General features: G+C 43.7%; 1 protein-coding gene across 8 annotated transcripts in view; it reads right to left on the bottom strand.

Annotated features, from left to right (window-relative positions):
• CLCN3 (chloride voltage-gated channel 3) overlaps positions 1–13,325 on the bottom strand; it is an 84,320-nt gene that overhangs the window by 12,322 nt on the left and 58,673 nt on the right. For all 8 annotated transcript variants that reach the window (XM_082402103.1, XM_082402102.1, XM_082402101.1 and 5 more), the window contains 7 exons: positions 12,961–13,148; positions 11,853–11,975; positions 10,484–10,690; positions 8,297–8,377; positions 6,827–7,372; positions 4,356–4,542; positions 1,422–1,820 (listed from right to left, as the gene is read on the bottom strand). In XM_082402103.1, coding sequence (XP_082258229.1) covers positions 1,422–1,820; positions 4,356–4,542; positions 6,827–7,372; positions 8,297–8,377; positions 10,484–10,690; positions 11,853–11,975; positions 12,961–13,148 — 1,731 coding nt within the window. The remainder of the gene's footprint in view (positions 1–1,421; positions 1,821–4,355; positions 4,543–6,826; positions 7,373–8,296; positions 8,378–10,483; positions 10,691–11,852; positions 11,976–12,960; positions 13,149–13,325) is intronic.

Below are 13,325 nucleotides of genomic sequence, written 5' to 3'. Positions count from 1 at the left end.
CTTTACACCCTGTGGCCACAGAGGTAAGCTGGAGGGAGGTGACGGGCTCACAGGAATGACCTTTGGGGACAGGCTGAACGCTCTACATGTTCAGCTCCGAGTCCTCTGCTGAACACCAGGAGTATCAAAGCAACGGCTGGACGAAAATACTCTCTATCACAGGGGTCCCCAACCCCTGGGCCACGGACCGGTACCGGCGCACGGCCTGTTAGCAACCAAGCCACGCGGCAGGAGGTGAGCGGCGGGCGAGCGAGCGAGTGGAACCTTCATCGGCCGCTGCCCATCGCTCCCCATCGCCCGCATTACCGCCTGAGCCATCCACCTGCCCCGTCCGTGGAAGAACTGTCTTCCACGAAACCGGTCCCTGGTGCCAAAAAGGTTGAGGACCGCTGCTCTATTACCTCTGGGGGTTTGGGAAGAGGAGTCAGATTGTGTGGAAAAGGACTGAAGCCTTACTGGGCTCCTCATCAATACTGCAGGACTACAAGGAAAGGGGATAAATAACTTTTGGAGGAACAAAATTGGCTTCCTCCTCAGAAGGAGTTTAATTTCTATCCAAGAAATAACATAGGATGGTTAATGCCTTATATACTTTTTCAACCTGGCATTTAACCAAGAATAACATCTCTATAATTTTTTTCGCTTTAAACCAGGAGTCCCCAGCCCCGGGCCAGTACCGGTCCACGGCCTGTTAGGAACCAGGCCGCGCGGCAGGAGGTGAGCGACGGGCGGGCGGGTGGGTGAGCGAATGAAGCTTCATCTGCGGGCTCCCCATCGCTCGCATTACCGCCTGAGCCATCCCCCACCTCTACCCACCCACCCCGTCCGTGGAAAAACTGTCTTCCGTGAAACCAGTCCCTGGTGCCAAAAAGCTTGGGGACTGCTGCTTTAAACTATATATTAACAAGTCAATACTGTAAATCTACATCCAAAAATTGAAAAAGCAAAACCCTACGGATCTGACATGAGACAGACCAAAGATGATGGAATTTTCAATAACCTGCATTCAAATAAGCCAACTTTATTAACTACAAGAAGGTATTTAGCTGTATGCCTCGGCAGTTACTAAGGCCTTATATTACATGCTATTATGAATATTGTCAACGTAACAAGACTTATCTGAGTGAGAAAAGAAAGAGTCTGACTCCAGTCTCCGATAACAATGCCAAATCAGAAGATAAAACAGTATTTAGCTGGAAAACATCCCACGGAAGGGTAAATTCCTTTCCTAAAGAACCTAAGATATTACGAGACATAAAATACACCACTTGTCCCCCACGAACCCAACCAATTAAATTTTATAGCTTTGCTTTCTTTCAGAAATCTATTCTATATTTATATTTGTCCACCTAGGTATCTAGACACCAATAGACAGAGCCGTAGATAGACGTATATGTGTGTGTAGTTCTTTAAAAGGGTACCTATTGCAATTGTCAGGTCTCTTCTGAGGGCAAATCCCACTAATCTCTGAGACTCTTTGGACATTATGACAGGAAAGCCGTTGTAGCTGGTCTCGTTAATCATGTTTTCTATGTCATCCACGGTCATGTTGTCCTGGGTCAGGACGGCCAGCGGAGGGTCACTCCTCCGAGGTCTCATGACATCGGCAGCCAGGGTGGTATGAGTGAATTCTTCTTTTGCATCCAAGAAAGGGTATCCATTTAGCCGGATGTGAGCTTCATAAATGCCTTCCCTCCCAAAGGCATCTCCAACCCATTTACTGGTCATTACTGCAGCCATCAGGGGAACAATATACTCCAAGCCTCCAGTGAGCTCAAAAACAATGACCACCAGGGACACGGTCATCCTCGTCACACCACCTGAAAAAAATAAGACCACAGGTCAGGAAGGGCAGGGTCCTCATCAATCCACGGTGGTAGAATTTCCGCACTAGGCAGGTGGACACAAATTATAAACAGAACTTAGTGAAAAGGATCATCGCTATTTTAATAAGATCTAGAGAAACCATCTTCTTTGTTTATAACACAGAAGACTATTAAAATAACATTTTAAAACTGGTTTACTTCAGATAAAAAAATCACAGCTGACCGACTAATACAGTTTGCCATTTTGGTTTACTGCTATCACAAAGACATAATTTCACCGCTATAAAAGCTTACAATTAATTCTTAAAGAACTTGGTGAAGCACAGCATAGCTAACTTGTTTACTACCAATTTACAAATTAAACTCGTGGGTAGAATATTAAATTAATACATTTCTCTCCTCTAAATCTCTTCAAAATGAATAAAACACTCTGACGCCTTGCGGTTTCTGGTAACAGTGTAATGCCCCCACTTAGAAAACTCACCTGAACTATTCCAGGTATCTACCAGATCACCACTGTGAGCCCTGCTCTCTGCTGAGGCCTCCCTGACACAGGCCCCTCCACCCACGCTGTGTCTGTCCCATGTCTCTGGCTACCCACACCTTATCTTCCGGCTACACTGGTCTCATTTCCAACTGTAAAGACTCTGGGGGACCCACTGTAGCAGAAACCACCACACACGCAAAGCCAAACCCCTCTTCTCCCCCAGAGAGCTCCCATCCCGGCCCCCAACTCCAGGACCAGACAACACATCCCTCCTGACAACCTAGTGGCCGCTCCTGGTTCATCCCTTTACTCTATCCCAACGTCTAGACTCTCACCTAGTCCTAGCTGATGTGCTCTGCAAACATCTATCTAGGGGCCCCTTTCTCAGTATTCTCACTATCACCCACCTAGTCAGACCCTCAAGTCTCGGCTCCTGAATCTGAATACTGTTTCATCCAACCTCCCTGACTGCGGGCCCCATTACCTTCCATCCACTTTATAAGCCATGTCCCCAGGTTAACTTCCCTAAGTGCTACTTTCACCATGTTGCTCCTTTGCTCAAAAACCTACCAGGGTTTGTCAGTTGATACTGTGTGAAGCTAAAGCTCTTTCTTTTTGTTTTTTAACCTAAAAATAAAAGGGAGAAAGAACCTACTATATATTAGGTATCTACACTATGCCTGGGATACCCTAGGCGGTTTACAAAGGCTTTTATTTTTTTAACCAAGCACGTATTTTACCAGGCACCGTGCTAACAGCTTTATATGCATTTTATTTTACATAATCCTCAAAAACAACTGTAGGAAATAAGTAGTTATTATTTCCATTTTAAAGATAAGAAAGATAAAAATCAAGCAGTAAAGGAATTTTCCCAAAATCATCACACTAAAAATGGCAAAGCCACAACCCTACCACGGATCTGACCAGTTCCAAATAGAAGTTCATCCTGACCTAAGTCACTGCCTCCTTCTCACCAATCCACCTTTCTTTCCCAAAGTGCCCAAAACGCACTCTCTACTTCAACACTGCCAGGTTCTCCGAAGCCCCCCGCGTGCCGCGTTCACCCGTCCCGACCCCGCTGTCTGCACGTCACTGTCCTCTTCAACAAAGGCAGCCCCTTCAAGCCCTGCTCCTCTCCCAGGGCCCCTGCCGCCACCCTCCCTCTGGATCCCCGCAGGGCCCCTGACCGCGCTCCTGCGCTGGAGCCCATCGCCTCGCGCCGTGCTCCTCCGTTTAAGCAGCGCCGGCCTCGTCCCCCGACCCGCGGCTCGCGAGGGGAGGGCCCACGCTCACGCTGCTTTCTGTACCGCGCACCGCACCCCGCGCGGCGGCGCTCGCCGCAAAGCAGATGCCTACTTGCTGCTCTGCCGACAACGATTCCTCCCAACACTTGCATTTAATATGACACTTTGGAAGATCAATAACTACACAATTCTGGCTCACTGAACAAACCTGAGTCAAAATACCAACTATAGTTAAATATTATAACCAAAGTTTAGTTGACGTTTTAAATATAAAATAAAATAATGACTTTCCATGTCCAAGAGGACAAAAAATAGACTCTTAAGAATGTAATGCAGACATTTTGCTTTTCTTTGCCTTAAAGCACTAGTTAGTTTTTTCCTTCGGCTGTAAATGCATCTTAAATGGAGGCAGCCTGGTAAAGAACCTTTTACTAAGGCTGACGGGGAACCTGTGCGGAGGCGGAGTACAGGTACCCCGAAGCTCTGCGGAGCGCTAACCCAGGAAGCACGCTAGAGCGGCTGCAGGTAAGCCACGCACCCCGACAACGAGAAAACAAACACCTCCTTGGCCAGGATTCAAATCAAGCCTCTGTTGTACTGAGATGTTTTCTGCCCTACAGCATCACGCGATAGTAAAAAGACCTTAACTGCTCCTACGGTGCTGCCTTCACAAGTGTGCAGGGACTGGCGAGATGAAAACCAGCGCTGCACAGGCCGCATGCCTCGCCGTGCCCTCCTCCCCCGCCCCGCTCCTCTCCCGGCCCCAGGCACACGCGCGCATGCGCAGGGCCCCGTTACCTAAGCAGGCGGCCGCGCCGACCATGGCGTAAAGGCCGGGGGTGATGCAGTCGGCCCCGACCTCACACCACTCCTTGAAGATGAACCAGTCGTGGTGATAGTAGGCCAGCTGCTCCACTGCGATGCCCACGATGCGGCCGGCGATCGCGCCGATGGCCATGCTGGGGATGAACAAGCCCGACGGGACCTGCAACGGGGCAAGCGCTCGGTGAGGCACGTCCCCTGCGCGCCTGCTCCAGACCGACGGTCTAAGCCTTGAGGCGCAGCACGGAATCCTGGCGCAAAGGGAACTGCAGCAAACCCTTGTTCTAACTGTAAGGGCAACAATTCCACCAGCTCAGTTACAAAGTAACAACCCACACTCCCCAGCCCAAAGAGAAGGTGACCCAAGGGTTATTTCTCCGTTAGCTCAGGGGTCTCTTCATGCCGGTCCCTTACATACACACATACATGAAATGATTAAAAGGCGCACAGTTTTCTTGATTCAATTTAGTGAGGAAACCAGGAACAGTGCAGACCAACTATTTAACCAATATTAAAAGACCAACAGCTCCAACCTGCCAGGCACGAAACGAGCCCAGCACAGAGCAATACGTGTTGACAACTGTGTCAGGTCATGAAAAGAATATGCACACAGAAGGGATCAAAACAGACGTTTCACTCTCCCACCAGGTAGGCCCTCAGCCAGAGCGGAGGGCAACGTGGGCCTTGGCGGCCTGCCCGCTGCCTCTGGCTTCCGTGGGAGAAAGCTGGATTTACAGAGCAGACTCCCTGCAGAAGTGGGGGCTGTAGTGGCTCTTCTAACTTGGTTCTCTATGAAAAAAGGGGAAACTTCACGGCTTTTCTATCACTTAATCACGGCTTTTCTATCACTTAACCCACATGCCCAGCGGACTAAGGCAGAGCCCAACAGAAGAGAGAGACGGTGGTTCAAAGGCTGCTGCTGCTGCAGTCTGCTGAGCTGCAGCTGTCCTCCCCGTGGCTCACGGTGCTGTGTCATCGGTGAATGGTAGCAGCTGCGTCAGCCACAGGCGCCGGCCTTTAAAGAACGAGGGTCCGAAGGACAGACATCTGATTCCCACACACATCACTGACGATCGTAAGAATTACATCTCCGGCAAATCACTAACTGATGAATGTTATTCTCACTTTCATAAATTCAAAAGAAGCAATGTCCCAGGGCACAAGGCCTAGCTGCCTGAAACCCCTGGTGGAAAGGCCTGGTACTCCCAGGCCTAGTGACTGAGCTCTGAGCCCACAGGGCCCTCTCCAGCCAACATCCCACAGTGATACAGGAGGCAGAGCAAGGGCTCCCCACACACACCCACATCCTAATTCCTGGGAATCGGTCCGCCGCACGCAGGGGGGATTCAGGTTGTTTTATCAGCTGACCTGAAAACAGGAGATTACCCCGATGATATGGGTGGGCCTGAAGTAATCACAAAGGCTTTTTAAATGTGAAAGAAGGCTTTAGAAGAGCTCGTGTCAGACCGCTGAGATAAAGCAAAGACTTGACCAGCCATGGCTCTGAGGATGAAGGAAGGGGGCCAGGAACCAAGGCACGTGGAGGCTGGAAAAGGCAAGACGACAGACTCCCCCCCAGAACCCCCGTAAATCCCTGTTTGCATCTTCACTTTAGCCCAGGGAGATCCAATTTGGATTTCTGATGTCCAGAACTGTAATAAATGTATGTGATTTGGGGGTAATTTGTCACAGCAGCAACAGGAAGCGACTAAAAGTGGTTTTAAAAGATAATGATGAATTCTCTGACACCCCTTCCCACTCTGAGGCAGAGTGTGTGTCCCCTCCCTGAACCCGGCGCCTCTGTGACCGCGCAGAGAAACAGAACTCAACAGGAGGCGTGCTGCAGGACATCCTCGGCTAGGTTAGAAACGGTCCTCTTGGAACCATGCTCTGGGGACCCTGAACTGCCACCACGTGAGGAATCCACCCACCCTGAGGCCACCACGAGGGAAAAACCAGAGACAGACAGACAGTGCAGGGGCCCAGATGGTCCCCCCCAGCTGTCTGAACCTGCTCAGCCCAGGTGCCTGACACACGAATGGCTCTGAGACGCCTCACACACGAATGGCTCTGAGATGCCTGACACACGAATGGCTTTGAAATGACCAGCCGAGCCGTGTCTTGATGACAGCCGTGGAACTGACCACGAACACAATATGCCCAGCTGAGACCCTCCCATCCTACTGACCCAACATCAAGAGCACAGTAAGCGGTTCTCTTAAGCTGCTGGGTTTGGGGTAAGTTGTTAACCCAGCAAGAAACACCATGCTCAACAATATATCCTAAAAAATTCTTCTTTTCATTACTAAGAACTGAACCCAAAAGATAACTTTTTCAGCCTACATTTATGAAGCAACCATCTTTAGATCAAACTTTCATTTCTCGTTCCACATACAAGTTCTGAACATGCCAAGACTACTTACATATCACCTCACAGGAGCACCTACCTTGATACCAAAAGTGAACACTGTCATTATGATTTTAAATATGAGCGCCAAGCATAACTGCCATATAGCTGAATATACTCCAAGGCCTGCTGGACGATCAGGAATGTCATCAACGATTTTACTGGCGTTCATGTCATTTCTGTAGTCGCAGAGAGAAGAGGATTCCAGGGGGCCGCAGTCTGTGAAAAGCTCCTTGATCAGTTCGCTGGTGTTGAGCCGCGTGTAGGGATTAGGGAAGGCTGCCACAGCAGTGACGGCTGCAACAATGATGACCTCGAGAACAGGGTACTTTCCAAACGTGGTGGATTTGCGTCGGCGGCACCAGGCAATGTTTGCCCTAATGAAAAAGGCTCCCCACAGCCCTCCAAATACCCCGAGGAGAATAAAAGGAAACAGTTCAAAAAGGTACCACGGGGTATGATACTCCACATAAAAAAGGACCAGACGGCTGTTACCAAATGGATTGATGGATCTCAAAACAAACGCAGCCACTAAAGCAGCAAAAAATGATCTCCATAAAGTTTTTAGAGGAAAATAATAGCTAACCTAAAAAAAAAAGGAAAAGAAAAATTAATGCTATAATTTTATAAGATAGTTCTGATATGTTATAACTTCAACGGTAAATATCAACACTCTAAATTTTGCTGCAGCTAGAATTTACATATAACGGATTTTACCGTGGTAAGAAAAATACAACTATTTAGTAACTTTGGCTATCACATCATTACTAATTCACAGTATCAACTGATTATAAGTGTCTAATAATTATTTAAAATACGTAGCATTGTGTTATTTTTAACATGAGCTTCATGCCAATTCAATCATGGTAGTTAAGAATAAATGTACCACCACCAACTCCTGTTAGTTCATAAAGAAGTATTTAACTTCCCTCTTATATATTAAAGCAAAAAGAAGAACATAAACAACTGGTGGAGAAAAGTAAATTTTAAACATTTCTAAGTCACATTTTTGTGTAAATGTGTAAAAACTCTTAAGCACCAGTGAGAACACAAAAACAAAATATTCCACTGAGGCAACCAGAATTATTTCCTTAAACATCAATAACTGCCATAGAAATAATCACACAAGAAAAACTTAAAAAGACTTAGAAACTGATTAAAAATCTTTAAATAAAAACAAGGCTATAATTTAGCCAATAAGGATTGTTTCCAATATTTTCTATTTGTGCTTACTCTTATGTTCAACAAAGTTAAATTTTAAATAATCACTAACATTTTATACATGAATAATATTTTTAAAAGACTTTTCTCAATAAAGAACATATATATTATTTTCATGACTTTTTAATGTAAGAAAGAGTGGAAAATAACTATGAAAATAAATTTGAAAACTTAAAAGCAAAGTCTGTGTCTATTACACTAGCTATAAAACTGAAAAGTGTGCCAAAATACATGTGTAATGGTAATTATACATAATTTTAATTGCTGGTTGTTGTTGTTTTTAACCTACCTCTTCCAGGCTGAAAAGAACTCCTCCGATCGGTGCACCAAAAGCTACAGAAACACCTGCAGCTGAGGCAGCTGATAGCACCTACAAAGAGGATGCAGGTTATTTCACATGTTCTTATAAACTCAAATATACCAAACACAAATTCTTCATGTTACTCAAATTTTCGAAATGCCCTTCTGAATTTAACTCACATGTCTCCCTCTCTCCAAGCAAAGGCAAATATTTCTTCTAAAAAGATTTTCTTCTCTTCTGCTTTAATTGAAAGGTCACTCTTATATTCAATATTCAGTCAAAAAACATTTGCGCGAGATATACCAATGTAATAAGCAGGATGTAAAGAAAAGGCAATGACCACAGACAACCTTCGAGATGTGTGCTTGAGGACACCAGTGGAGAGAGACCAGTGGAGAGAGCTGTTTGTTTGTTTTTAAACAGGATATTATTTCCTCAGATTTTGGAGCTCACTGCTGCATCATTAATAATTACTCCAGCCCACGTGCTAGTGAAATGTCCAGGGAACTTAAAACCTATAGCGCTCCCTACAGGTTCCGTTCCCTAAGTCCTCTGAAGAGCCCGCTCCTGCCCCCAGGGGACCCTCGGCTGAAGGTGCAAACCACGGCCGCCCGAGGGCGCACGCGCACCACAGGCCACAGCAAGGAAGAAACAGCACGCGCGGGCCTCCCTCCCGTCCCCAGGCGGCCAGTGAACGCTGCCCACCTCCCACCAGGGCGAAGCCAAACACACATAGCAAGTCACTGGGCACCTACTGGTAATCAAGTACTTTCCTAAGTCTTTATTCCTTTCACTACTTTACTCCAGTAAATATCTGAGGCTACCAAAGCATTTCCTCAAATGGTGAATTCTGACATCTCTGAAAGAGAAATTTGAAATAATAAAAATTACACTGTAAGTGTTAAGAGCACGAACTCCATAGTCAGGCTCCAGAGTCAGTAGTTGGTAAATTAAAAATGAACAAATACTTGTTTTAATTAAATTGTACCCGGCTTTAGAAGGCAGACTGCTTATGTGGGGGAGGAGGGAGAGCATATCTAACTTACCGTTTTGTTTTTTTCCACCAACAGGATTGCAGACAACAGACTTAACTGAATTCTCTGATTCTACGTTTAATATAATAGAATTTTACAATCAAGGTAGCACCCGTATACCTAAAAGTCACAGATGTTTTTGTCTGTTTCATAAATATCTAAGAATCACTTAATTTAAACACGTCAAGGAAGTGGTCAAGGGAAGAAGGCCAAAATACGAAGCCTAAATGCTTTCAACTAACGTGTGAACTCTAGTCATTTACGCGCCAAGGTGTCAGAATCAAGTTAATGTCATAAACATTACTAATCTTCACAGTGTGCACATTAAAATCTGGGTGAATTTAATTTCTATAATATTTTCTAATAAATTGATTTTTGTACTTATAATGAATAAATAGAAATTAAAATCTTACCCCACAAATGTCAAGGTACAATAGCAAGTAAAGGAACTGCACTGGGTAGACAAATGCAGTTGAGACTGGGGAAACAGGAGGGGACTGGGCTCCCAAAGTCTAGAGCTAATAAGAAGGTCCCAGGAGCCCACTTTTCTTCTAGAAAATATCCACAGCAACCTAGAAACATCAGGGGAACTCTATGATATATCAAGTTTAAAGGTCTCCTGGAAGATCTCAGGCAAGAGGAAGTCCTGTATCCCCTTAACGTGAATCTCTGATGTAACCTCAGGAGGTTAAAGACCCTTTGAGCTTCTGTAAGGTGCCAGAGAGCTCTCTGAGATGACACACCTCTCCCAGTGGGCATCAGACACCTCCTCCAGAGGAAGACAGCTGGTGAGATGGCCCATCCCAGGAGAAACACTGATCGGAGAAACGGGAGTAAAAACAATGTTACATTTGGGAAACACTTCAGAGGAGGAGAGGTGTCAGGCAAAGCAAAAACAAATGCAAACCTCTGTGAAATTCAGCTGAAACCAACGGACACCAGGCCATCTAAACCTCCCTGAAATATAGGAGTGAGCCGCACTGGGGATGGACTCCAGACAGATACTGGAGATCATTCAGAACACATTAAAATTGTAATCTGAATACAGAATTTACCCAATGTGATCTTTACACTAGGAAATTCTTCACTGATTAAGTCTATGTAACAGATGTTCATCTGTCAAACAAAAGAAGACGCTTACCTCTCTTTTCTTAGCTTCATTTGTGCTGTACTTCGGAAAGAGGTAGGAAAAGATATTTCCACAGCAACAGGCAACGTGTACCAAGGGCCCTTCTTTTCCTAAACTCAAACCTGATGCCACAGCCAGTACTAATGTGATGGTTTTAATCATTAAAGTCCATTTTCCCAAGTAGCCTCTGATGATGAATCCACTCAAAATAGTTTTAATCTACAAAGGAAAGATCAAGGCAGCTTAATTTCCTTTAAGAAACATGAGACCTTAACTAATAGATTACTCTCTTGTTTTACTCACCCTGCAAACTTTGGTGGACAATGGAAAGATTCACAATTCATTTTCTGAAAGCTTGAACTATTATGCTCTATATAATAAATCTGTAACGTATTCTAATTCTCTTCCCCAGCAAGGATAGAAGGCAACCCTATCTCATGAACAAAACTAAAATACCAGGCCATGTTAAGGGGCTACAGACTTCAATGCAAGGGGTATAATTACATAACCAGCAAATGGTAAATTGGGATATTTCTGTTACAGACATATAATACAACAGTTAGATACATTTCAGACATTCTGTGTCAGAAATGAAGATATTTTGCCTTTAAAGATATTGTGCCTTCTCAGAGTACTGTAATAATGTGTAATATTTTCCTATATATTAAGAAGGATGAGTGACAACTGCTAAATACTACACAGTATTGCTCCTTATTAAAGATATTCTTAATTAATACAGCTTTAAAATCACTAAAATTGTTTTTAAAAGCAATGCACTAGAAAAAGCTAGTAACTTATTTAAGGCAGAAAACTAAAAAGGGAAAAGAAATAAGTTCACATCATGTTCAATCCTAAGTATATTCTTCTTTAAGTCACTGTTGATAAAAAATAAAACCCAAAAGTTTGTACTATGGACCCACTATGATCAAATATTTATTTTAAAGTACAAAAGGGTTATAAATGTTATCTGCCAAATTCAAGGATTATTAACTTATCTAATTAAAAGATAGTTATAAAAAGAAAGTGAACGTAATCAAATCCAGTTCATGAGAGCAAAACATTAACTAAGTCACCAAAGAACTTTAGGCTGCAAGATATTTTCCAGGTTCTTGGTGTTTAGCTGAGTGCTGATATTCGTTTAGTCATGTGCGAAATTCGTGGTGAGGAAAAAAAATCAACCTCCACAAAAAAACAATGAAACGAGTATGGGGAAGAATTTCTTTCAAAGATGTCTACTATCAGCTGACATTTTAAAAATTTTCTTTTTCATATTACAAACAAACCACTTCCCCAGAAAAACCACTACTTTTCCCCCCTACAGGCAAAAAGATCAGTATCACAACTGCAAAATGTTAATGACACGAAACACTGCATGGCTTACCTCTGGAATCCCAGAGCCACAGGCGTACGGAGCAAACACCTTCACCAGGGAAACGGCAAGAAAGGCGAAACTCAAGGCCCAGAAGATGTACATTATGTAGTTCATGATGTACGAACCAGGACCCTAAAAAACAAATCGTTCAGTAGCATGAACTTAATTTACGGGCACCACTAATTCAAGCGCTTGCCACCTCAGCAGCTTGGGTAAAACCTGTCGAAGTTTCCTGGTTTACTGCCACAATAATAAAAGCTTTACATGAACAAAATATTTAAGTAGAATCTAAAAACATATTTGTATACACACCAAGGAGACAATCTATTTAATATTTTTCCTAGCTTCTTCCTGATCCTCAAAGTCTTGTTGCCAAGAATCTCAGCTGCACTTCAATCTCCGCCAACCCACAAACCACTTTTTGGAAACAGTTGGTGAAGACAAAACTAGCTTCACACTCAGATTTTATTTTGCTGCGATTCTCCTGAAGATTAAGTGAGAAACAGCATACTGCCCATCTCACCAGCAAACATAGTCTTTTTAGTGCTAAAATTCAGCTACGATAAAATTTTAAAAACATATCCATATCTTACCATGTAACCATATATATATATATATAAAATATAATATTCTAACTTCTAAAATGTTCTTTATAGAACATCAACAATAGTAAAATACTCATTTAAAAACTGTCATGCCACAAAGAAAAATCTAGGCATTTCTGCAAGATATCTCCAGTTTGAAGGCTTATTTTCACTACAATTTTTGATAATTCATACTTCCCAAACAATTGTGATGTATTATGTTAATAGGCACTTTGTGGTTACACAGCTCCTACTGCACTTCTTTTCTACAATAAGAAACACATTTTACGTCATAACCCAGCAGATTTGTATGTGGCTATGCAGTTAATAGAAGAGCCTCTTGAAACAGTACCTACATTTTACTCACGCCAACGTGTTCTCATACTTTCCATTCTATCCTATTACATTTCTTTCTTTATTTTCCTTTAATGCAGTTGCAGTCATCTAACGTGATTAATTCTACAATTAAATGAATTGGAGACTCATTTCACGGTATCAATTATTAATTCACTTTGAGACAAAGCAAGACTCACCTCCGCTTGCCCTATGATTAATTCGGCCCATGTTTTCCACTGTGGACATTTATCCCTCTCCTCAAATGTGGTTTCATTAGACCCCCAGCAACACTGTTCGTGGTTGTACCACAGTGCGCTAAGGCAGATGCCCTCCTTGAGGTCAGTCATCCAGTCGGCGGCGATGTCTATTAAACCAGCCAATGCCCCTGGAAAAAACGTTGGAGGTGGTGAAAACAGGCAGTCCATTTCTGGGGAGCCCAGAACTATCAGGTTAAAAGGGTCAAGGAAAGCTGGGGACTCCCTACAAATAAAGGGTCATAAAGGGAATACTACACAAATTTAAGATTTCAAGTCGTATTAGAAATAAGTTTCTGTTACTTTTT

The sequence above is a fragment of the Balaenoptera borealis genome (assembly GCF_965194805.1).
Source record: "Balaenoptera borealis genome assembly, chromosome: 8".
Classification (NCBI taxonomy): Eukaryota; Metazoa; Chordata; class Mammalia; order Artiodactyla; family Balaenopteridae; genus Balaenoptera; species Balaenoptera borealis.
This window is presented reverse-complemented; position numbering and strand designations above follow the sequence as displayed.